Below are 26,872 nucleotides of genomic sequence, written 5' to 3'. Positions count from 1 at the left end.
AGTATGCAGCCAGTTCCTGGAGGATAAAGGAATGGATACCATTGAATGCCCCCCCCCCCCCCCCACACTCACCTGACCGAACTCCAATAGAACACCTCTGGGACATTATGTTTTACGGTCCAATCCGATTGCCGCCAGTACCAATGGAGGGGGGGCGCCGTTGCTCCCACGGACACCAATGGTGGGGGGGGGGCGCCGTTGCTCCCACGGACACCAATGGTGGGGGGGGGCGCCGTTGCTCCCACGGACACCAATGGTGGGGGGGGGGGCGCCGTTGCTCCCACGGACACCAATGGTGGGGGGGGGGGCGCCGTTGCTCCCACGGACACCAATGGTGGGGGGGGGCGCCGTTGCTCCCACGGACACCAATGGTGGGGGGGGTGCGCCGTTGCTCCCACGGACACCAATGGTGGGGGGGGGGGCGCCGTTCCTCCCCTATTTTTCATCCGTCTGGAGGATCGGATTGGATAGGATCAGATGAAATCAGACAGGCGGTCCGTTATCTGATCTCCCATCAAGGAGAGCGGGGCTCTGACAGCCCCGTCTCTGCAAAGCGTAGACGAAGCTGTCATCCGCCTGCTCAGCGGGGATCAGCAGATCGATCTCCGCTGAGCAAAACTTAGGCCCTGTACACACGATCAGATTATCGAACGATCTGTCGTCTGTTTTTTGTGGCATGCTAGTCTGATGTGGAAAGTGAAGAGGTTATTTTCATACGAATTTTCCCGTACGACAGAATTCTACTTCAGAAGTGATGTCATGTGTTGGATTGCTTTGTATGTGTTCTTTCCTCTCTGAGCGTGCCTAGTCTTGCTCTTACATTTTTTTTTCCCGTCTAAATCTTTACTAATGAGACGAAAATCAGACATTGTGTTGATGAACGACAAAAATTTTAAAGCCTGCACATCAGGATTTTGTCGGCCGAAAAGTCAGAGTCGGCTGTCGAAAGCACCATACTAACAATTCGAAAATCGGCAGATCGATCGTCGGACGAAATTTCCCTTCAGATTTTCTTATCGTGTGTATGGGCCTTTAGTCCGTTGGGTGCACCGCCCGTGTGAAAGGTGCCTCAGATTTACCTTCATCTATGTAGTGCAAAAGCCTGCCTGACTGCATACAATATGAAAGTAAATCTAAAGGCAAAATTCTAAATAATTGTATAGTGTGTGTATCCAGCTTAAAAGCCGGTCCAGTTCACAGGTTGTGTGAATCTGATGCGGTTCAAAACGCATATGTGAACACAGCCAAGCAAGAATTTAGTGCTGTAGCGTGTGTGTGTGTATGTGTAATAAATATATATATATATATATATATATATATATATATATATATATATATATATATATATATATATATATATATATATATATATATATATATATATATTATTGGAGGGAGCAGCAGGATCAACCAGTTTTTTTGCAGAATACAGAAAATGAATCTCTTAGTGACTGAGTGAGTATGAATAGCATGTAATACACCATTTATTCATAGTTTTTTTTTTTTTTTTTTATGTTGTGGGTTTAGTGACCCATTAACATACATATATTCGGGGAAATTGTATTTTTGTATTTGAACAAAGCACTTTATTGTAATACGTTTTTTATTTGGACGGGTTTTAATTAGTGATTGACCGGTATCGTTTTTTTATTGCCGATACCGATATTTTGGTCATCGCATATCGGTATCGGCCGCTATTTCACACATTCAATTTTTTTTTTGACAGGTACTATTGTGAAGGGATCTGGGGGGTCTAAAACCCCAAACCCCTCCTCTGCACTTAAAAGCATTCAAAACCCCAAGTTTGGCTGTTTTGAATGCTGTAATTTTTTTTTAATTTGGCGCCAGTACCCGGAAGTGATGTCATGACATCACTTCCGGGTTTTTACATGGAGACCCGATCAGAGCCGAATGCGGCTTTGATTGGGTCTTCTCTTCGGCGGCTGTGCAAGCTTGTTGCCTAGGTCTCCCGGTGGGACGGGAGACCCGGGCAAGCAGCAGGGGGGGGGGGGGTCCCCTCCCGCTCCTTGTAATGACAGCCGAGCGACTTCTCAGCCGCATCGATTGTCATTACAAGACAGCCGACCTTCAGCTATGGACGCCGATACCGGGGTGATGCCTCTAGCTGCAGGCATCATTCCGGTACAGCACTTTCCCGAAATATCGGTAACCTCCAGGGCCGATTCCGATATATCGGGGAAAGTGCATATCTGCCCCTGATATATTGGCTTTGCCAATAATCGGTCGATCTCTAATTTTATTAGAGGTTAATTATTAAGATCACGCTTTAGGCTAGTACTGTATTTTAGTAGTGCACCGAAATTTTAAAATTCTGCACTGCAACCGAAAATTCAGGATGCACTTAGCCGAAAAACGAAATGGACAGTTTTTAAAGAAGATATATCTTTTTTATATATTTATATATATATATATATATATATGATTTTTTTTTTTTATTTTATATCATGAATTTAAATGAATATGAATTTATTTTCGGCACTTTTTTTTTTTTTTCTTTTAGCAAAACGCAGATAATCCTATTTTCAGCGGCCATTATAGGCACCTTTGGGCATTTTTCAGCAGCCGATATTCCACCAGTGTATCGTTACTGTACTTATTCAGTGGAGTAGACACAAAGTGACTGCAAAGAATTCCTAGATCAAAAGTGCTGATAAAAAATGAATAATTGCAAAAAAAATTGTAAATTGTTTGATAAAATTGATGTCATCCAGTTAGGGTTTTCCATGTCCTGTACTTTTAACCTTAAACTCCTGACAATTGTTTCCCGACAGGCTGACCATTCTTCAAGTACAGTGCGGAAGAGACGGGATTCGTTCGGAATGTTTGACGGGTATGATAGCTGCAGTGAGGACACCAGCAGTAGCTCCAGCTCTGATGAGAGTGAAGAGGAGGTGGCACCACTACAATCCAGCCTCCCCATTATAAAAAACAATGGGCAGGTGTACACTTATCCCGATGGGAAATCTGGAATGGGTAAGTGCGAAGTTCCCCATTTACTAAAAATAAAAAAATACCTTTTTGCTGCAGGTTTAAAATTGATTAAAACAGATTGGTCTCCATCCTCACCCCAGAAGCCAATCCCCTATAGCAGTGATGGCGAACCTTGGCACCCCAGATGTTTTAGAACTACATTTCCCATGTTCCCATGCTCGTGCACTCTGCAGTGTAGTTGAGCATCATGGGAAATGTAGTTAACCTCTGGGGTGCCAAGGTTTGCCACCATTGTCCTATAGTGAACCTGTTATGGCATACACCTGAATAATCAATTTACTAGCGTTTTTCAGGATTTTTGTGTGTGTGTGTGTGTATATATATATATATATATATATATATATATATATATATATATATATATATATATATATATATATATATATATATATATATATATATATATATATATATATATAATATTTTTTTTTTTTTTTTGCAGCTTTTTAGAACTGTATTACAAGCATTTTACAGCTTCAGGTGTTTTTGTTTAGCCAAAAAATTTAGCCAATGAAAGAACTAGGGGGAGGAGAGGAAATTGGGGATGGAGAGCTGCTATTTGAGGCGTTTATATTGAAGTCTATGGGGCTAAGAACTCTTGTAGTCTACCAAAAAGAAGCTTGTTTACTTTTTTGAGCTTCACCTGTTTTTCTTCAGGATACAGAACACTCAGATGTGAACAGGGGCCATTGAAATGAATGGGCTTTGGCTTGTTGAGCATTTTAGAGCTGCAAGCTTTAAGCAGAAAATTGCTCAGGTGTGAATGGGGCCGAATAGCAGAACTAATAGTATGATAAATAAGTAGAACGAATAGTCCACTTAAGGTCTGGTCGTTCACACCACCTTGTCGCAGTAACACGCGTGGAATGCATTTGCGAGATCTGCTTCCATTAATTTGAATATATATGAACTCACCTTACAGATGGAGCAATGCAGTAACGTGAGCAGTAAAAAAAAATGGTGCGTTCATGTCTATCGTAAGATGTGTTGGGGTGCTTTTCGCTTTTGCTGCAATACTTAGCTTCCATAAAGAGATTTCCCTGCAGGACTTTTTTTTACCACTTGATGTCCTCAGTCTGATGGCTAATTAATTCAACCCACTTCCTCTGAGCCCAGGTTGTTCTGGACCCGCCCCCAACCATACAGTAAAAGGAGAAGCAGGACAGTGATGTGCTAATTTTTTTGTCGCTCTACTTCCTCTTTCTATGAGCATGCTTCTTGTCAGCACATGAACTGATTGGCTGTGTGTCTTGTGGTGACTCTTGCTCTTACACTCCAGCAATGCTGTACAGGGACTGTACGGGGCTGATACCAGGTCACCTCAGGTACTTACACTGCTTGCATTAGAAGGAGGTAAGGTTGTATCAACGATTGCAGAGATGCAATAATTTGTAACATCTCCTATTCTCAGTTCAAGGCTCTTAAAGAGTACAGATTGATTGTGCTGGTGATAGAACATACTTAAAGCGAAACCCAAAAGTGGAACTTCCGCTCATTTGCTTCTCCCTTCCGAGGGACAGCGCCGCCTGCCGGATGTGGGGAAGAAGGGTACCTGTCAAAAACAGCTACTGTTCCCCACTCCCCCCCGCCCCCCCCCCCCCTGAAAGGTGCCAAATGTGGCACCGGAGGGGGGGGGGGACAGTACCTGTTTTTGACAGGTGCCCTTCTTCCCCACTTCTGGGAGGCAGCGCTGTCCCTCGGCGGAAGTTTGGCCCCCTCCTCCTTCCCCCGCCACCGAGCCAACCCGAATGCGCAGCAGGGACCCGCCCGCGAAGCCGCAAGGCTTCACTGCCAGGTTCCCTTACCAGCAATGGCGGCGGCAGCACCCAACAGCCGATGGAAACATTGGCTGCGGTGCCGACATCGCTGAACTCCAGGACAGGTAAGTGTCCTAATAATTAAAAGTCATCAGCTACAGTATGTGTAGCTGCTGACTTAATTTTTTGAGGGGGAGGCTGGAACACCGCTTTAAAAAGTTATCTGAGGCCTTAATGTATTTTTTTTTTTCTTCTTTTTACAGCAACCTGTGAAATGTGCGGAATGGTCGGGGTCAGAGATGCGTTTTACTCGAAGACAAAGAGGTTCTGTAGCGTCTCCTGCTCCCGAAGCTATTCCTCAAACTCTAAGAAGGCAAGCATCCTGGCGAGGCTACAGGTAGCAGGCTGAGAAACACCCTTGCTTATCACGTCTACTTGGTTTAGGGTTTGTATAGATTAATAGGGCTCCATTGCCGTTTACGATGAACCACCGTCATTTCACCGCTATGTGACCGCATGTCCGTGCACAGGTATACACCTGGGGGAAAAAAAGCACACACAATCACGGCTTCCACTTTTTTTTCATGAATTCTCTAGTTAAACCTGAAATCCCGTATAATAACGCGTGCTGATCCCATACAGGTGGGTTGACCGTGGTTCACTGGCTGGTTAATGCGGGCGAACACAGGTACACGATTACTACACCCTCTGTTACTTCTATACAAACCCTTAAAGGGGTTTTCCACTATGGTCTTAAAGTGGACGTTAGCACCCAAGGGAGAGGTTAGGCCCATAATGTCCACTTTAAGCAGTGTTGATTACATTGTTGCAAAGGTTTCTTTTGATCCAAAAGTGGAATTCCCCTTTAAATACCAAGGCACTGTATGTTGAGTGTAGCACTATAGCTGGTAGCACTGCTGTTGCGCATGTCTGTGTTGGCAGAGGCTGATATGTTTGCCACAGCACACTGATGGGTTTCATGTACACCTGTGTGATTATGGGAGTGGCCAGAGATCTTACAGATGTCAGATTGTTGGTAAATGTCTGACACGTTAAATTGCACCTGTCCTGTTTTAAAAAAAAAAAATGATGCTGTAAATTAGGGCACTACGGGAGGCAGGCTTTGATTATTAGCTAGATGTGTGTTATCGCTTGTATTCTCTCCCCATCAAAGTAGAATTGTAAGTCAGGCTGTAAGACCCCAAGGAGAATGACTTGCCTCCTGTTTGAGCTTAGGACTATAAACGAACCCAATCACTGCGCTGCTCTAGGAGGGTAAAAATGTCAATTAACAAAGCCTCTAGTTTTCATTAATGAAGTTCTGACAGCACATTTGTGGTATGTTTTGGCCTGATGAGCTCAGGAAAAGTTAGTACAGGCTTACAGTAAGGCTCCGTTCAAATGTAGGCGTTTTTGGGGAGTTTTTCTGCTCTAGGATCAGCTCTCAAAACGCCCAACAAGACGAATCCTATTAATTCATTTCAATGGCCCCTGTTCACATCTGAGCATTATGACGCTGTAAGCAAAACGCCCAACGCTCAAAAAAAGTACATGAGCTTCTTTTTGGGCAGATTACAGGCATTTTCCATTGGTTTCTATTCAATCTAAAAACACCTGCACAAAAAATGCCTGTAAAAACGCCTGTAAATCACGGTTAAAATCGTGGTAAAAAACACGCGAAAACGCTACGCTCAGGTGTGAATGTAGCCTAAGAAACTTCTGTTGCGAGAGGGAGAGAATACAAGTAAATAGCTAAAATAAAGAATTCTCTGAGAAGTAAAGCGGCGCGATTATAACAGTCCAAGACCTTCTGATTATTACTGACTAATGCCAGCATGTCTAAAATATGATAAACCATTCATACCTGGAAAAACAAGTACATCCCGTACGCCTTCTATGACAGCCTTACGTTGACAGGTACAGGTGCTTTTTAAAGAGGCCCTGTCACTTTGCATATTCAGGGCAAAGTGACACTCTGGGGATATTTACTAAAACTGGAGCACTCCGCATCTGGTTCAGCTGTGCATTGTAGCCAATCGGCTTCTAATTTCAGCTCGTTCCATTAAGCTTTGACAATAAAGCTTAGAAGCTGATTGGTGACAGCTTCACCAGATTCTGTGTGCACCAGTTTTAGTAAACCCTCCCCCTATGTGTGTGAAAGACCCTTCCTTCCTGATCCATTGATGCTCACCTCTTCAGCAATCCCCTGGCTCTGCTTCCTCTACCTCACCTAGAGAATATATCCTGTGCTTCGGGTATGTGAGACCATTTGACCTCCTCCCGTGTGACATTGCTTGAGTGCTTAGGCCTATGAGCCCACGGGGGACCACTGGGGGGGTGGCATTGTCTCGTGAAAACCTAAGAGTAGCTAAAATTAAAAACAGAAGGGACATAACTTTGTCCTTTTGTACTGGTTCTTCTTCTTTCTGTTCAAATCCTCCGTACCTGCCTCCCACCACCTTTGCTGCTGTAATCTTTTGGTGCACTGTGAGTTAATACAACTAAGGGCATGTCACAGGCACTCGTTAAGAGAGTCTGACTATGCTTACTCTTTCTGCTTAGCTGCACCAGTCATAAAAGAGAAATAAGAAGAGCGCCTCTAAGTGCAGTAGTTTTAATGGTAGCAAAGTACACAACAGTAACTCACATTAAAATAAAGGTAGTAGCTCATCTGAGGAGTCCAGTGATGCAGTGTAGCCTACACCGAGACTGCAGAGCCAGAGATGTCAGCGGGAGATGAGGAGGGAGCCAGCACTCTGTGTCTTCCAGGTAGGCTGGCGTCAGGGCGTGTGACGTCAAGGAAGGGCGGAAGGAAACGCAACGCGTTTCGAAGCATGTGCGGCGGCCACAACAGGCATGGCGCGCTCCTTTGTTGCTGATCCATCATCAGTCCACCTGGAACCTTTATGGACCTTGTTTATGGACCTTGTTTATGGACATTAATGTTGTATTTTATATTTGATTTTAACCTGTTCCATCCCTTATATATACCTTGAGCGCCAACACCATTTGTTTTTTGTTTAGCTGCACCAGTCAAGGAAGCCGTACAGCTTCTATGAAAAATATTAACCAATCATTTGAGGTTTTGGAGAGAGTTTACCATCATCCCTAATGTATGGAAACAAAAAGAACCCCCTTGTTGGGTGGGACTGTAAAGGCAACCGCTAACCACAAAATATAAACTTTATTGCACATATACACAAAACATCATAAATGTAAAAAACAGTGGTACAAATAAATCATAAAATCAGTCACTGCTAAAGAAAAAGAAATTATCTTCACAATTCATGTCATCTCTTCATTCGTGAAAGGAAGCAACCGCCAATACCTGGTGCGTTTCACCACCTTTCTTCAGGGGTATGAAGAATAGAGCTTCTATGAATGGAACAGGATCTAAGAATGAAGGACGTGTGGATCGATTGCTCCTCCCCATCCATTCATGGATCTGGTTTCATTCATCGAAGCTGTGGTACGGCTTCTGTAAATGTAGCAGCAGAAGATTACGACGGCAGTGGTGTGGGGGGGTGGCAGGTAAGGAGGAGGATTTTAACTGAAAGAGGGAGAATCCGTACAAAGGCATACATCCTGCTGATTGGATGTCCTTTGTGCTAATTTTTCAGTTTTTTGATTTTAGCTTAAAGAGGAAGTAAACCCTCCTCTGACACTTTTACCTATAGGTAAGCCTATAATAAGGCTTACCTAATAGGTACTGTAAATATCTCCTAAACATGTACCGTTTAGGAGATATTTACCTTGCATGCAGCCAGTGACATCACTGGCGCATGCGCTCTGAAGGAACGGCCGCTGGTGCAGTTTCTTCAGAGACACGTGCCGTCACTGTCGGCTCCCGCGCGCGTGGAAGTGATGTCACCGCGGCTCCGGCTAATCAGATGGCCGGATGCTGCGATCCCGGAAGACGGGCGACTGGACATGTCGCATGTCATAGAGGTGAGCGGGCGGCACGACGGGGGCTCGTTCTAAGGTAAGTATTTCATAATGAGCTAGTATGCGATGCACACTAGCTCATTATGTGTTAATTTTTTTTTTTGTTTTTTTTACAAGCTGAAAGATAAACGGAGTTTACAACCTCTTTAAGCACTAAAGCCATAGATGATTCGATTCTCCGCCGGTTCAGCAGGAATCGGCTGAGATTTGAAACCTGCTATGGGCAAGTTGAATGTACCCATCAATCGACTTGGGTACAAATAGCATGTCAGATTTTCAGCATAAGTTTATTGTTAACCACTAGCAATATTCACTTTGTTACCCTGGCAATGACTGCTCCCCTCCGGAAGAGTACAATAGCTCCACCGGATAGATTCTAACATAAATCTGATGAGTTTAAAGCCTAACGCAGGCTACAGATGGTGTGATTTTCTTTTCTGCAACCATGGGCGCTTTGAGCGATTTTGTTTCTTTCTTGCAACCCACGGTTGCAGAAAAGAAAATTGCACTGTCTATGGCCTGCCTTAGACTTTAAAGTAAACTTATCAGATGTATGTTGGTATATAAAGTAACATAAAAGTTGATTACAGAACGTCTGCAAGTGCTTTTTCTCTGATCCCATCCTAGGCACTCTTACTGCAGCAAAGGCATTGACTTATATGATTTGGACCTCAGTTCTGACATTCAACAAACGTCTATTAGAACCTTCGCAGCCACTAGAGGCTCTGGTTATAGATTGGAGGAGGAGGGGACATGCTCCCTTATGCCTAGAAGCACCAGGTATTTTGCAGCACCAGTAGAGTTGGTAAGGCGCGTATAAGGTTTTATACCCCGTCATTTTGCCCTGAATATGCGAGTGACAGCGTCTCTAAGTCCATAGGAAGCTTAGTTCATTTCAGCCTACCAGTGATCATTGCCGCCTTGCAGCATGTTCTATTCTGATGCGTTTCTCCCTTTTTTAGGGTAAACCTCCCACTAAAAGAGCAAAGGTTCTCCAAAAACAGCCTCTTGTGGCTAAGCTCGCAGCTTACGCGCAGTATCAGGCTACATTAAAGAATCAATCGTTAACTAAAACTGGTAAGTCCTCTCTCCATATGTGCTTTCCCCCTGCAATTGTTGGGCACTCAGAGTTGGTAATTTTTTTTTCCCCTTATTTTGCAGTCGTCCCTGCAGAGGGATTTAACTGGGGCACCTACATCACTAGCAGTAACCTGCTGGCAGCGCCAGTTACTTGCTTCAGACACGTAAGTGAAACTGTCATTATTATTATTATTATTATACAGGATTTATATAGCGCCAACAGTTTGCGCAGCGCTTACAGCCCCTTCACACTGCCGCGACAGGATTTTGTGGGGCGGCCTGTAAAGTCGCGGTGCACCGCGACCTCGGCGCGACTTGCACGGACTTCATATAATTGAAGTCAATGCAAGTCGCCTCCAGGTCGCCCCAAAGTAGTACAGGACCCTTTTTCTAAGTCGGAGCGATTTGTGTCGCTCCTATTAGAACGGGTCCTGTACTATTCAATGGCGAGCGACTTGTCAGGCTACCAAGTCGCCTGACAAGTCGCGCTAGTGTGAATGGACCCTTAACAAAAGGAATCAGAGCTCCCTGCTCGTTGGAGCTTACAATCTAAAAGAGAGGGTCAATTGATACAAAAGGTAATCGCTGTGGGGGATGAGCTGATGGCAAAAGTGAAACAGTGTATTCGTTAGAAGCCGGATAGGCTTCTTTAAATAGAAGGGTTTTCAGGGATCATCTAAAGATGGATAGATTAGGGGACAGTCGGACAGATTGGGGTAGAGAGTTCCAAAGAATGGGAGAAGCTCTGGAGAAATCCTGGAGGTGAGCATGGGAGGAGGTGACAAAGGAGCTAGAGAGCAGGAGGTCTTGGGAGGACCGACGAGAGCGGCTTGGTTGATATTTTGAGATCAGGTTAGTGATGTAGCTGGGGGCAGAGTTGTGGATGGCATTGTAAACTATTGTTAGTAGGGCTGCACGATATTGGGGAAAAAGTATATTGCGATATTTCGTTTTTAACGATTATATATCGTGATATTTCTCCCAGACAGTCTCCGGAGGAGGGATCAGTTAGCAGAGCTCCGCTTTTTGCCAGGGGATCCACCACACTCGTAGAACTTCTCCCGCCTGAGCCTTGTGTCGGAGCCAGAGTGTAGAGGAAGTGGGCTGTCGGTAGCAGCCTTTGTCCCGCGGTGCTCCTCCGCCATGCTCCGGACGTCTCTTCCCCCCCCCCCCCCCTCTCCTGCTGCAAACACTGTAGCCTCTCCGCCGCCATGCAATCCGCCCCGTACTCCAGCCCTCCCAGCTCTCCCTCTTAGTCAACAGCCGACCATTACTCCGCCCTGCTCCGCCCATTGTCTCTCCATTGAAAAACATTACAGCCTGATCCTGCCCCAGATGCAGCCAGGAGAGACAATGGGCGGAGTAATGGTCGGCTGGATACTAGAGGCAGAGCTGGGAGGGAAGTGTGGGATGGATGCAATCACTGTGAGTCCTCCTCCTCCCCCCGAGTCCCGACTTCTCCCCGCCCTGCCTAATGCCTGAATATCGTGGCTTCGGCGATATGAATATCGCCCGTGCCTGCAGAACGATAGTCGATAGAACATCGACTATCGTTCAGCCCTAATTGTTAATACTTTGAATTTTATTGGTTGGGTGAGTGGAAGCCAGTGAAGGGATTGGCAGAGAGGGGTGGAGGTCAGGACACTGAACGGTTGGTAAGGTGGATGAGTCTTGCAGCAGCATTCATTATGGACTGAAGGGGGGATAATCTATGTAAAGGTGATCCAAGTGAGGAGGGAGTTGCAATAGTCGAGGCGAGAGATAACCAGGGCGTGAATTAGAAGCTTGGTGGTGTAGTTGGTTAAAAAGGGGAGTATTCTAGAGATGTTGCGGAGGTTAAGGCGGCATGATTTGTACAGGGATTGGATGTGAGCCTGAAAGAACAGTGCCGAGTCCGGGGTTACCCCTAGCACCCTGGCATGTGTGGAAGGACTGGTAGTAGTTTCATTGACCTTGACAGAGAATGACTTGTACGAACGGTAACCACACTTTCTTTATCACTCATTAGTGGAGGACGCAGCACTGTGAAGGTCATGTGTCCTTACCTACTAGGTGATAGATAGTGAGAAACATGACTCCACCCCTCTGGGCTGCTCCCAGTGCTAGCCACTCAGTGAGATTGTTGGTTTTTCTTCTGACCTATCAGATTGGCTAATTACCAACAACTGTGTATAACGAGCACCTGTCTGATTGGATATCATTTGAATGGGTTGTTCCGTAAACCTTCAGATTATGTCTGTAGCACCTGAGCTATGGCAACAAGCTGTGTGAGCTCCCATGTAGTGCTGTCTGGTGGAGTGCACATCAGAGTGACTACACAGAGCGTAGCCGAGACCCTGCAGGGCAATGGAGCCACCCTGTAGGTGGAAATAAATACACCAAAATGCACACAGAAAGGGGACAGGAAATAATTATTAAGTTAGGCCCCTTTCACACGGGCGCCTCCGTCTAAGGGACTCTGCTTGTTCAGCAGGGGATCGCTCCACTGATTCCCGCTAAGCAGACAGGTGACAGGTCCGTCTTCACTCACTGTGCAGAGCAGAGATGGACTTGTCCCGCTCTCCCCTATGGGGGAATTGGGTGAAAACAGACCGCCTGTCTGCTTTCATCTGTTCCGCCAGATGGATGGAAAATAGAACCACCATCCGCCTGGATTCTGTGGATTGGATCGGATGGCAGACTGCTGACATCTGCCGCTCCATAAGGGAGAGTGCAAGGTCTGATCAGGTGTAAAGGGACCTTATGCTGCTACATATTTATTATTTTTTTTAAATTTAATGTTATTAAAAATTACCTTTCATTTTCAATCTGAAGCCACTAATTTTCTGCAAAATGCTATGCAGTATGGCTACCTGGAGGTGTTCTGTACAGAATGCCCACCAGCTATGCAATTTCTTGCTTGTGTGATTGGCTTACTGATTTTCCCAGAAGTCCGAACGAAGATACAAGTCAGTTTTTGGGCATCCCCTGCAACTAAAATGCAATTTTTGGTGTGATACTTCCAAAAGAAAACCACAACTAAAGGGGGTGCAGGCTAAGCCTGAAACAACTAATCGATTAATAGACAACTAATCCATTATGAAAATAGTTGTCAACTATTTTCATAATCGATTAGTTAGTCAGCCGATTAGTTGTCCTGCATACAGAATGCATTATTTGTTTACATATCAGAAAATACAGTGCAGAACGCTGTTACTATCATGTCATCACATAAGCTAACCATAGGTCTAAGGGGAAAAAAAAAAAAAAACAATGCAAACCAATGCACTAAAAACGTACATAAAAATGTAGGTATTTAGTGTTTTACTAAAAATTCAATGCTCCTAGAGAAAAATTACAAAAGGCTGGTATGTATTTAGATCATGTTGCAAAATGGTTAGCAGTCACCTATGGACAACACATCTAACATTTATCTTCTCATCACAGGCGCCATTGGGCAACTGCTGGGGGGACATAGCTGAAGGTGTGCGAGTTGAAGTCCTCAACACAGATCAGAATCTGACTACGAAAGTGTATTGGATTGCTGTAATAGTGAAAATGGCAGGTAGTTTTTTTAAACATTTTTTAATATATATATACATATACACTTTTTTTTTTTTTTTTTTTTTAACTCTTCACTAGTTTCTGAATAATATAGTAGCTTTTGTACATGGTAATGCTGTCAAATGCTGGCTTTTGCTTCTGAATGCAGAGGGACTCAAGCACATGCCTTCAAACATAAATCACAGCAATATTCATGCGGGAGGAACCACAGCATGCATCATGAGGAGCAGAGCAAATCTATATAATCCTTTATATGCTCTAACTGTAGACTATCACATCAGAAAGTAAATTCAAAGCACAGTCTAATGGTAGTAGATGTTTCGTATGCTCACTGTCCAGTCATAACAGCAGCTAAAGCAGGAACACGGGTAAGGATAAAATGATAAAAGCTGCATACTCAGTAAGGCTAGGTTCACACTTGTGTGGGACAGAGGGTAAATCGCACCGGTTCCCGCACACGCAGCCAAAGCATGTTGCCCCTTTGCAGACGCATGGGGCTGCCAATCCTTCTTAATGGCAGTCCTATGCATCTGAAAACGTAGCACAGGTTCAGGAATTCGCAATCGATTTCCCTCCAGCTGCGGTTTGAAAATGGTGCAGGAACCTTTTTCCTACATGAATCGCAGGCACAGCAGTCCATTCAAATAAATGGGCTGCCATGTCTGCGGAATTGCAATGTGAAACAAGCCTAAGTAATTTAATTAACTCAGCTGCTGTAATTGAGGTAGAGAAACTGAGGGTTTAATATAATTTTAAAGTGATGATAAACACACACTGTTTCATTGACATTGTCCTTTCTCTTTCTGTGTGTGGGTGATGGCACTGTAACAAACATCAAAGTACCTATTTCCCAATCGATATCCAGCTGTCACATGACCCAGCTCTCTCCTAGCCTGTCTGCAGGGAAACCATAGGCAGGAGGAGCTTCTAGTCCTCTGCTGCTGGTCACATGTTTAAAATGAAAATAAAAAAAACAGCCTTTGGAATGCAGAGTAAAATCAAATTAATATCAATAAACGGTTTTAAATTGTTATTCAAATATATATTTGAAATCACATTTTTTTTTTTTGTGGAAATAACAGTGGGTTTCTGGTGTCAGGACCCTCCAGCCTGCGTCTTTGAATAACATAGAGGCGAAGTCACCATTAATCTACATGTAATATCCCTCCCCCCATTGTGTTTAGCTGGTTAGTGAGCATAGAGTAAAGGAGGGGAGTGGGCTGTCATTTACCACTGTGTATACGCCCACGTATGTGACGCTATAGTCACATGGACTGCTCAGATGTGATAGGAAGAAAATGTACCATATAGAAGCTCACTGAAAACTGAGCATGTGCAGAGTTTCCACCACAGCTGCAAAATCTCTGGCTGAATTGGGGACAGAAGGGAGAGACAGAGCAACAGGATCAACCAGGTTTTTTTTTTTTTGCAGAAAAGGAATCTCATAGTGACTTAGTATGAACAGCATGGAATACACCACTTATTGATAGTTTTTTATGTGGGTTTACTGATTCTTTAAAGCAGGAATCCTCAAACTACGGCCCTCCAGCTGTTGCAGAAATACACATCCCATGAGGCATTGTAAAACTCTGACATTCACAGACATGGACTAGGCAGGATGGGAATGGTAGTTCTTCAACAACTGGAGGGCCATAGTTTGAAGACCCCAGCTTTAAAGTGTAAGTCCACCCTAAATCTAAAATCCCTGCATCTATAGACATCCACAATCTAACACTAACCTATCAAGCCCTGTAAAGAAGAAATCGCTATACATACCTTTTTTGATGCTGCTCCGGTCCGGTCTCCAGCGGTGGAAGCTCTGCAGAGGGCACAGCCGACAGCAGCTGTGAAATGAATGGGGAGGGATGTTGCCAGATGTGTCCTCTGCACCCACCTCCACAGCGAAGCCGCAGCTTCCACACTGAGCTGTCAGCAGGTCGGATCGGCTTCAAAAATGTGTATATATACTAATTTCTTCTTTACAGGGCTAGATCGGTTAGTGTTAGATCGTGTATGTCTGTAGATGCAGGGATTTTAGTGTTAGGATGGACTTCTACTTTAAACCAGCCTTTTTTCTTACTTTTGGGTAGAGTGAGGAACCCCTGGTCACGACTTTACTGCAGTCTGGGACACTGGGACTCGCTACCGACCATTCCAGTCCGTGCTGACATTTTTACTAGAAAGGGAACTGCAACAGAGAGAAATTAAAATGCTTCTCTTTAGTAAAGTAGGAGAAAGCAAGAACCCCCGTCAGTTTTATTTCTGTCTTTATCCTTGTTGCAGGTTTTCCTTCACTTCCTGCCTGATTAAATTGTTGTCAGCAAGGACAGGCAGCAAGGATAAATCTCTCTAATGGAGAGCCAAGGATAGCAGTAAAAGCCTGACGGGAGTCCTGTCTTTTGGCTGCTGTGTCCAAAACCAGATAAAAAAAGTTTGTAAGGGATTAAAAGCCAACTTTAACCTTCTGCCTCCATCTCCATCATGTGTTGTTGTTTTTATGCTCTCTTATGTCTACAGGCTACAACGTCCTATTGCGATATGAAGGCTTTGAGAACGATGTCAGTATGGACTTCTGGTGTAGTATTTGTAGTAATGACCTTCACCCAGTCGGTTGGTGTGCAAGCAGCGGAAAGCCACTAGTCCCACCCCAAAGTATGTTCATTTTTTTTTTTTTCTTCTCAGTATTTTCTTTCTCCTTGGGGAAACCGCCATGTCTCAATTTCATTAAACGTGGAGGTGATGCCTTTTGCAACTAATCAGAATCCTGCAGACTTGTATAAAGTACTCGAAATTTCTACTTGAGTAAAAGTACAAGTGCTCGATCAAAAAGTGACTTGAGTAGAAGTGGAAGTGCTCGCAGAAAAAGTTACTTAAGTAGAAGTACTAAAGTATTCAACATTTTTTTTTACTTAAGTATTGCAAGTAGTTTTTTCAAAAAATTTGCTACTTAAGTACTAAAAGTAAAAAGTACCAGTAGTTTGGAAAAAAAACATTCTACTCAAGTACTGAAAGTAGAAGTACAAGTACTGTGTTATGTAGTTATTAAAGAAAGAAGTCAAAAGTTTGAACATCATATTGTTTTTTATTATTTCAAATGATTTATTCAAATGATTAACCTGTGTTTGTTAGTAGTTTCTTGATGCACTTTAAGCGCTGTAGCACCATTTATTTGTTTGTTTCATATTTTCTTTTTATTGGAAAGATTTGGTATAGCAGCTTTTATTATACACAGCCTTTATTTTCGTATGCGCTGATTTACAAATGACATTATACACATTTTTTTGAGCTTTATGCAACCTGCCATCTACTGTTCTGGCAGTGGTAATTTTTTTAAAAGTAACGAGTAACTATGCAGCACAAAAAAAAAAAATACTTGAGTAGAAGTATCGAAATCATCGAAAAAATGTAGTGAAGTAAAAGTAGAAGTAGGAGAAAAAAATTCTACTCTAGGAAAGTACAGATACCGCATTTCGGTACTTAAGTACAGTACTTAAGTAGTTCTACTTCGTTACTATACATCTCTGGAATCCTGTATCCCTGTTTCTACTGATGGGTAGCACAGCACAACAATCTTTTAGTACTAGCTAGCATATGAAAGTTGGGACAAGGTCAGGTTTGTTAAAAACCCTCCCAGTTCTACTCCCTAGCCCACCAAACCTTTACTGCTGAGCCACCCCATAAGTGCTTATGTACTGTACCTGCGGCATCAGCTCTGTGATCATTAATACGTTATTGTAATGAAAAAATGAGTCAGCACAGATCCACACTCCCCCAGGTAATGAAGTAGGGATAATTAAATAAATTATCCCCTATTCCAACAAGAAACTGTGTATTTGTGCTCTATCCTAAAGTGCTGGTGCAAATATTGTAAATCATAATTTTAAACAAGCACTCGTATAAGTGTGATCAATAAGTGCCACAAAGCAAAATAAATGTTGCATATAAAAAAAAAAAATCAATCATAAACTACAAATTCATATAGTGCATGACCAATGTATACTGTAAATCCAAAGTCCAATAACGTTATAAAGTGATCCAAAAATCAGAAGCCGCTATGTCTCAGCCAATCAGGAGGGAGAGTCTGGACAGCTGAGGGACTGGTGGACATCGCTGGACAGAGATGGGGCTCAGGTAAGTATTGGGGGGTGCTGGGGCGGCAGCTTTTTATCCTAATGCATAGAATGTATGAAGACAAATGACCTTCTGACTTTACAACTCTTTTAATAATTGCAAACAAAATAAGTTGTGATTGTTTATTGTAAGAAAGTTTAAACTGGCTATTAGCTGTAATCTTAAGAAACAATATGGCCCTGTTCACACCTGAGCGTATTTCAGCTCGTAAAACGCTCATCTCTGAAGTCTCAAAACGCCCAACAAGGAAAATCCCATTCATTTCAATGGCCCCTGTTCACATCTGAGCGCTTTGTCGCCTGAAGCAAAATGCCGTAAGCTCAAAGTGCATGAGCTTCTTTTTTGGCAGATTACAATCGTTTTTGTTAGATGTCAATGCCTTCCTCCAAACACCTGCAAAAAACGCCTGAAAAAAGCCCAAAAAAACTCCTGAAATCGATACGCTCAGGTTTGAATGGAACCTTAATGTTTTATTTCGCTTTTGTGCTTTTAGTTCTCTTTTTTTTTTTTTTGTGTTTTCTGTAAAATAATTGTTTTGATCTTTTTACAGCCATTCAACACAAATATTCAAATTGGAAAGCTTTCTTAGTCAAGCGACTAACTGGTTCCAAGACACTCCCTGCAGATTTTGCTCAAAAGGTAAGAAATCTTTCTAGATCCTGTAAGTCTTCATCTCTGTGTTGCAAAGATGAACAAAACCCCCTCCCGGTTTATTGGCTGAATGCAAAATTTTAATGACTTGCTGTGAAAGCTGTGCCAAAGAAGAGGCAAGCATTGGGCAAAGGATTAGTTGCCAGTATTGTCTGTTTGCTCACTGCAGCTGGTTGTTTCTCCTTTCCTGACTTTCCATGCCTTATTTTGCCCTGTGTGGAGGTGAACATCTTGGTGCGGCAGGGTTTTGCTTTCTGCTATCAGAGCTGATCTGGTGACCTGTTGAGGTAATATTCAAGAAGCAGCAAAATAGGTGCACAAAGCGTAGTCTGAGTGAAGCAAATGCAGGGAGATTATTACACTGAAGCTTTCTCTCCAGCTCAGGGAACAGTGAGCAGCACGTTGGCATTGTCACCAAATCTTACTCCAAATTTAATGAGATTAGCAATTTACAGACAGCAGTGCTTTTAACCACTTGCCCAGGAAAGTTTAACCCCCCCCCCCCTTTCTTCATGACCAGGCATTTTTTTGCGATATAGCACTGTATTACTTTGACAATTGCGCGGTCATGCGACGCTGTACCCAAATAAAATGTATGTCCATTTCCCCACAAATAGAGCTTTCTTTTGGTGATATTTGATCACCTCTGCAGTTTTTATTTTGTGCTATAAACAAAAAAAACGACAATTTTGAAAAAAAAAAATAAAACCATTTTTTTATTTTCTGCTATAAAAACACATCATTAAAAAATCGAATTTCTTCATCAATTTAAGCCAATTTGTATTCTGCTACATATTTATGGTAAAGAAAAATCACAAAAAGCCTATATTGATTGGTTTGCACAAAAGTTAAAGCATCCACAAACTATAGGATATATTTAGGGTTTTTTTTTTCTTCTACTAGTAATAGCGGCGATCAGCAACTTGTAGCGGGACTGCGATATTGAGGTGGACAGTCAGGACGCTGACACATTTTTTTGAGGACCAGTGACATCTTTACAGTGATCAGTGCTAAAAACATGCACTGTCACTGTACTGACACAGGCTGGGAAGGGGTGTACCTCAGAGGTGATCAAAGGATTAACTGTGTGCCTAGCTAGTGATTTACTACTGCAGGGGAGGTGCTTTTACTAGAAGAAGGCATAGATCTGTATCCCTTTTCAGGAACACAGAATCCATGTCTTCCTTACTGACAGAATGGCGATCTGCCTTATTTACATAGACCGCCATTCTGCCTGTGTACAGAACCATCAGTGGGTGCCGACAGACATTGAGTCCGTGGACCCCGATTGATCAGCTACTGCTGTGTAGAATCACAGCAGGAGCGAGATGCCAACGACGGCGCCCAATACCCAGAAGTGCAGATCACGTGTGTGTGTGTGTGTGTATAATGTGATCCTGCGCTGAGCGGCCTCTTCCCATCGGCCGTAAGCATATCTGTGGCCTCTCGACGGGTGGGCTTTAACGAGAGAGGTACTGCAAAAAACGCGAACCTTCCGTTTTGGCATGGAAGGTCCAATTTAACTTATGGACTTCAGGTCCACTTCAAGTGGTCATATGGTAGACCTATAGGGGGAGATTTACTCAAATTGGTGCACACAGAATCTGGTGTAGCTGTACACACGAGCCAATCGGCTTCTAATTTCAGCTTGTTTAATTAAGCTTTGACAATGACACCTAGTAGCTGATTGGTTTCCATGCACAGCTGTACCAGATTCCGTATGCACTAGTTTTAGTAAATCTCTCCCACCAGTATCCGATCCAGTGCCTTTTTAATATTCACTGAATGAAGGCGCCCCCCCCCCCCCCCCTCTTCACATGATTTTACTAATAGCAACCGAAACCAATGGCTCCCACTACTCTCAGCCAAGCTTTAGAGAGCACAGAGAGGGGAGAGGAGAACTGAAGCCGGGCACAGTGCTGATTCGATACAGAACTCCAGTAAATGTTTAAAGATGGAGGAGCTGGTATTGGAAGGCTCTCTACTAGGGATGCACCGATACCGAGTATTTTCACAAGTACTCGTAAAAATGCTCCAGATACCCCAAACCAATACTTAACGGTGTGATTTGCGCCCATACAAAATGAATGGTACAAAGATTTGCATGCAGTTTGAACAGGAAAGCGGTGTGATTCCTGTCCAAATCGCATCCACTTTCCCGCGCTGCTCCTGTGTGAGCCCAGGCTGAAGTCCCTATGACCAGCTGGGATTCACACAGGAGCAGAAGGGAAATCCCATCCGATTTCTTTGCAGTGCAATTTGAGCTTATTCATTTTGTAAGAATAAAAATCGCACGTCTAAGTATCAGTACGGGTTATCCGCGAGTACTTGACTGAAACTGTATCGGCACATCCCTACTTTTTACTTTAATGCAGAGACTGCAATAGGTTACAACCACTTTAAAGTTACATTGTGCCTCTTCTTTTTTTTTTTTTTCTTTCATTAAAAGGTGTCAGAGAATATGCAGTATCCCTTCAAGCCTTCAATGAGGGTAGAAGTAGTCGACAAAACACACCTCTGCCGGACGCGAGTAGCAGTCGTAGACAGCGTAATCGGGGGTCGGCTGCGACTGGTGTACGAGGAGAGTGAGGACAAGACTGACGACTTCTGGTGTCACATGTACAGCCCTCTCATTCATCCTATCGGATGGTCTCGAAGCATAGGCCATCGGTTTAAGAGATCAGGTACATGCACAGCTGGGTTGTGTTTCCTGTGCGCCTTTATCTTTCTCGTACATTAAATCAAAGCTGCAATCAAACAGTGAAATACATGTACTGAGCAGTTTTACCAAGAAACAAAAATATTTAAAATTCTGTTTTGTATTTCACACACATCTGCCACAATATATAGCCAGGTAGTGGCTGCATAGTCTGAATGAGACTGCTATTCAAAGCCTGTAGCTTTGTGGCTTCCTGTACATTACTCAGAGTTCTAAAATTAAAAAAAGGGTAGAATCCAACTGATGTGTTTTATTCTTTTCAGACATCTTAAAGAAGAATGAATCTCACTTTAATGCGCCTTCACACTTATTTATAAAGGTAAATATTCATATTAGACATCTTTCCTGGCACAATTTCCTAAAGCTCTATGTTCTCGTGTAGTTGGCATTATTTAGGTCTCATCCATGTAGGGTGTTCCGTGCATCCTCTTGCAGGCAGGTCCCACTGATGTCATTTGGAACACAGCAGCTGCACAGACACAGCTGCTGCTCCCAATTTTGCTATCCATGCGGGTGCGAGCCCCCGAATGCATACTGTGTGAGTTCAGGGATATGCACCCACATGGATTTCAAATTGGGAGCAGCAGCTGTGTCCATACAGCTGCACCCCAATTCACGTCAATGGGACTGCCTGAATGGGGATGCACAAAACATCTGGGTATCCCCATGCAGATTACCATGGCTTTCCATGGGTGTTTACTTTAGCATGCCCCGCGTAAACGAGACCATATTCGGTACTGCCTGTGTTGGAAAATTATCAGATTCAAACATCAGTGGTTCGGCAGTTGTAGTACCTCACTACCACCAGTGGATCTGATGTCAAAAGAAACACTTCAAATTCAATTGTACATCAAGCCACTTATGCCTCGAGTGGAGAAGGATTAAAACTCCTGCTTAGTCTTTACTGCTTACTGTGGCTGCATCAGAGTGGTTCCCCCTCACTTCCTGTCCGGCTGACAGCTGTTTCACCAGACAGGAAGTGAAGGAAAATCCACAACAGCGACACCGCAGTCAAAATCTGACCCGATTTCCAGCCTTCTCTTATTTCTCCTAGCATTTTTATTTCTGCCTGTGTTGCTATTGAACACTTTCTCTCACTTATTGTCTGACAAATCATTATCAGCTGGACAGCAAGTGTGTGTAGTTTTCTCTAAAGACACCTGTGATAGAAGTAAAAACCTGACAGGTGAAAGGAGAAGTCCAGTCTATTGCTATCTAAGCCCTATACTAACTACCATGTAAAGGAAAGATGTCTATATTTACCTATTCTGGTCCAGTCACATGATCACTTCAGTGGCCGGCTTCAGTGTAGAGGAGAGATTGCGAACAATGGCTGCAGAGCCGTGATGATGTCACCCAAATGCTCATTATAGGGCATCCGTTGTCGGCTGTCCCTCCTCTCTACTAAAGATGATGCTGGGTGCCAATCATGTGACCGGACCAGAGAGCTTCAGAATAAATAAGTTTTGACCTCTTTGCTTTACAGAGTAGCTAGTTTGGGGTTTAGGCTTAGATGGCATTTGACAGGACTTGTACATTAAAATCGGCATGGCTGTGAATGAGTAAACTACAAGTCCCATCTGCCATCAAAGCAGACCGACTTGTACACTTGTTCTCAATCGACCACAAGTACGGTAATCGGAGCAATTGTGGTCCATTGACCCTTCCTCCAGCTTAGTAACTGAAAGCTTGTGCAGAGGTACAGGCAGAAAGCTGGAGGGATTGTTTGCAGTAGTCTTGCATTGCACATCCAATCCACTGATCATGGGTGCAATGCTTTGCAGGCTCCTGTAAAAGAAAATAAATAAAAGTGCACATTTTTTTTTCTGCAAATGTAAATGGATATATAATCTTTTTTAAAGGTGAACTTAGCCATTAAACCCCCCAAAAAATGATTGTTGCTGTAACTACTTGTAAGGGATTAACCGGCACCCCAACTGGGTACCTCTGTTGATGGATGCTCCTAGTGCTTCCCGAGGGCTCCAAGCACTCCACCAGACACCATAACCACCTCAGACCCCGCGAACCACCGCAGCTTGGTTGGGTTTTGGGTGTCTCCTACCCACCCTGGATCTACGACGAGGCTCCAGGTTCCCGTGGATGAACCTCTCTTTCCCCAGAGAGTGAAGCAGGAACAAGCTCTTACAAGAGCTTAGTGATTATTCAAGGGAATATGAAGAGCATAGCAATCCCTTGTAGCATATTCCCCCAAACATGAGTCGAGACTTCCTGAAGGGGTAAAAACAGACTGTTTATTCAAACACATGCACAAAGAGATATACAGTGTGGGACTATCCCCCCCTCCCCCTTAGCAGCCAATCCGCATACACATATACATCCCATCATAAGTTTATTTCAAGGCAGACAGGCACAATAGAACAATGGAATACAGGCACTTGCCAATAACAAACCCCATCCCACTATCTAGCAATCTGAAAAGTCAAACCATTCATCTTCATACATTTCCTAAGAGCTATTGCTGACAAATATTACTGTCCCATCTGAAGCAATTCAACCATTAATTATCTGTCTTTCACTCCCAGTGACGGTGAACACAGTCACACTACTTAAATAGTGTTGTCGAGATTTAGGCTTTAATTTTCCTTTAAAACTGTTCTGCCCACAGGGTGACAACTCTGCAGGGTAATAAAGCTGTGTTGCAAAAAATTCAGTGTTAACACTAGTGACAGACTACAGCATATACATCATGTTTGATTTTGCCCGTAGTTCCCACTTTACGTATGTTTCCGATTAAGTACCCCCCACCAATCCCTGGCAATTACCAGTGCCCCTGTGTGATAAAGGGGAGCAAGTCACATGAATCCCATACCCAGATTATTGGGTGTTTCACTTTTGCCATAGTTCCAGTTTTAAATGAAGTTATGTTCTTTTGTTTTCATTAGGTCAAAGATGTTGACCAAAACTCTGACTGGTTCAAGGAAGGGATGAAACTGGAAGCTATTGATCCACTAAACCTCTCTGCGATATGTGTAGCTACCATTCGAAAGGTGATTCTCTTTCATGTTACTGTAGTTGCATGTTCATTGGCTTGGATTTAGGTATCGGTACACACTTTAATATAGGCTCATTAACTGTTTGATTAAATCAAGCAATTCTGGTTCCATCCATCTTGACACATTTGTTTTATGTGCACCTTAAGGTATTAGCCGAGGGCTACCTGATGATTGGAATTGACGGGTCAGAAGCAGCAGATGGTTCAGACTGGTTTTGTTATCATGCTTTATCACCCTCAATATTCCCTGTTGGCTTCTGTGAAATTAACAAGATTGAACTAACTCCGCCGCGAGGTAAGGTTGTATATAGGATTTCAGATATTTAATACAGGGTGACACACTGGTAGTTGTAAAGGCAAATAGATTGTGCAGTTGCACTCATTTTCCTCACAGCTTAGTAAATGTTGTAAAGCTTTGCTGGTTTCCATCATCTAATCATCTAGTGCAAGCAAAAATGCCTTTTTTTTTATTTTTTTTTATTTCTTGCACCTGATTGGGCATTCTTTAACCTGCCTGGTGGTCTGATTATGTCAGGATTTCTGTGCTAAAAGCGGTACATTGTTTTGCATGGAAATCTGTTTTATATTTTAAAACTCACCTTCCCCTGCGATCCCCTGCCGTTCTCCCGCTGTGTGTTCAGCCGATGCCGGCACCTGTCTTCCGGTTCCCTTCCCTGCGAGCGTTGCGACACAGGGGGGTGGAACAGGCGGCAATTTCAAAAATGTAAATATACCAAATGAGATGATACAAAGCTGTGATCCTAACAGATTACACTGTATCATCCAATTTCACCTGGTGGCTTTTCCAGTGCCCTGCCTGTGCGTTTCCAGTTCTTTGTGCCTGGAAAATTGAGAACGACCATGGCGTCCAAAAAGCATCTTTTTGCGCATAAGCGCTTTTAGACGAACTGGAAAACAGGGATATTTGAAGAACTGAGCGATAGCGTTTTGTGGAAAAATTTGTCACCGGGTACGGAAAGTGACGACAGCGACGATTCTGATGTCTCTCTCTGGCACATCGCTCCGTTAGAAATTCTGAATAATCAATTGATATACTTCCCAAATTCCACAACTATGTGCCAGAAAGAGACATCAGAATCATTGCTGTCGTCACTTTCCGTACCTAATGATGAATTTTCCCACGAATCGCTATCGGTCAGTTCTTCAAGTAACTCAGTTTCGCTGTCGCTGGTTTCCAGTTCGTCTAAAAGCGCTTTTGCGCAAAACGCTTTTTGGAAGCCATGGTCATTCTCTATTTTCCAGGCAAAAAGAACTGGAAAAGCACAGGCAGGGCACTGGAAAAGTCACCAGGTGAAATCCTGTGGTGAAATGGGATGACACAGTGTAACCTGTTAGGATCACAGCTTTGTATCATGTCATTTAGTGTATTTATATTTTTGAAATTGCCACCGGTTCCACCCCCCTGCGTTGCAATGCTCGCAGGGAAGGGAACCGGAAAGGCAAGTGCCGGCATCTGCCGAGCACAGAGTGGGGAGAGAGTGTGAGGACGACAGGGAGGACAGCGGGGGATCGCAGGGAAGGAGAGTTTGATTCTGGGGTAATTCCGAGTGTGGCTCGGAGTAACCGCTTCTGGTACTGACAATAAACCCCGAGCCACACTCTGGAATACCGCTAGGGAGGTTAACAAGTTAAGCTATACACACATTGACTTTTACAAAGAAAAAATAGTGCAGCTGCACTTGCAAAGTGCACAGTCTATTTGCCTTTAGTAAACCAACCCCACAGGGTTTGATTCCTTAAATGGAATAGAAGTTTCTCAATCTCTGCTCAGTACAAATTGCTTTGTCGTTACCCAGAAGGCAGTTGGGATTCTGAGAACAGGCACATAGTTTGTGATGGTGTCCATCATGGGCTTTCTTTTCCAGTAGTTTCTATAAAATTTTAAGATATATTTTTAAGTACTAAGAGATTACATTTTCTGATGGCACATGGTACTCCCATAATATTCCCAAGATAACCATTCTTTCTTTGCTGTTCTCTACTCCTTAGCTGTGGAGACTCCTAAAAATGGTAGATTGTTTTTATTGAATTGTTTCTATGAAATGCAGATAATCCATATGATCTGCTATGGAATTCGTTATTAAACAAAATCAGAAATGGGTAGAAAAGAGCCTGGGGTTGCTTTTCAATTGCAGCAGTCTCTGCACTAATGAGCAGACCAATATTAACTGGGTACAGGTTAAACTGAATTCAGAATGTTTTTATGTATTTCATGTTTTACATCCCTGTAATCTCAAAATCAGAAGATTTATTTTTATCGGTTTTACAGGATATACTAAACTACCTTTCAAATGGTTTGACTACCTCAGGGAAACTGGATCTATAGCAGCTCCTGTGAAGCTTTTCAACAAGGTAATGTAAAACTTGTAAAGCTGGTGTGGATGGTAATTGGGAATGTGAAATGCTTTATTGAATAGCTAAGCCCAAAAAAAAAGATGTAATATATTGCAGCTTTCCAGTCCTTAGATGTGGCTTCTCTTCTTCTTTTTTTTTTTTTGTTAACTTTTTAATTTGGTAATGCTGTGAATAACAAACACTTGCTGTCCTTTATGTTATACAATAATTCGAACTTTAAACATCTGCCTTTGTTATTTTATTGTTCGGTATCTGGTGGATTGATAAAACGATCTTGCAAAAGAGAGATAAAGTTGTTTTAGGCTGTCTTTCTTTTTCCTCCATTGAGGGTCACAGCGAAGTCTTTAACCTTCAGGTTATACTGCTGTCTACAGGAGGATTGGATACTGGCAAATACAGTAAACCCCCCTCCATTGCGGGGGTTACGTTCCGGACCCAGCCGCGAAAAGTGAAAATCTGCGAAATAGAAAACCCCTATTAAAATGCATTGTAGGCATGTTTTTTTTTACTGTCACTATACGTGTAAAAGCATTTTAAGGTCTTTAAACACACTTTTAAAACAATAGAAACTCATTTAAACACCTAAGACATAGCAAGAGCTATGGAAAAACACAAAAATATTTCATTTTTAATGATTTATATAGT

General features: G+C 43.1%; 1 protein-coding gene across 2 annotated transcripts in view; it reads left to right on the top strand.

Annotated features, from left to right (window-relative positions):
* Window positions 1-2,786: 2,786 nt before the first annotated feature.
* Window positions 2,787-26,872, top strand: part of MBTD1 (mbt domain containing 1) — a 75,418-nt gene continuing 51,332 nt past the window's right edge. Inside the window, exons 1-12 of one of the 2 annotated variants that reach the window (XM_082272476.1) lie at window positions 2,787-2,994; window positions 5,033-5,166; window positions 9,677-9,791; window positions 9,876-9,958; window positions 13,221-13,338; window positions 15,855-15,989; window positions 18,019-18,107; window positions 20,569-20,803; window positions 21,102-21,157; window positions 23,742-23,846; window positions 23,999-24,146; window positions 26,142-26,224. In XM_082272476.1, coding sequence (XP_082128602.1) covers window positions 2,841-2,994; window positions 5,033-5,166; window positions 9,677-9,791; window positions 9,876-9,958; window positions 13,221-13,338; window positions 15,855-15,989; window positions 18,019-18,107; window positions 20,569-20,803; window positions 21,102-21,157; window positions 23,742-23,846; window positions 23,999-24,146; window positions 26,142-26,224 — 1,455 coding nt within the window. In that variant the 5' untranslated portion in view covers window positions 2,787-2,840. The remainder of the gene's footprint in view (window positions 2,995-5,032; window positions 5,167-9,676; window positions 9,792-9,875; window positions 9,959-13,220; window positions 13,339-15,854; window positions 15,990-18,018; window positions 18,108-20,568; window positions 20,804-21,101; window positions 21,158-23,741; window positions 23,847-23,998; window positions 24,147-26,141; window positions 26,225-26,872) is intronic. The other variant, XM_082272475.1, reaches the window with a different exon arrangement.

Source organism: Pelophylax lessonae (assembly GCF_965119305.1).
Source record: "Pelophylax lessonae genome assembly, chromosome: 11".
In the NCBI taxonomy this organism is placed as follows: Eukaryota; Metazoa; Chordata; class Amphibia; order Anura; family Ranidae; genus Pelophylax; species Pelophylax lessonae.
Note: the sequence above shows the minus strand (reverse complement) of the source record. Positions and strands in the feature narration are given on the sequence as shown.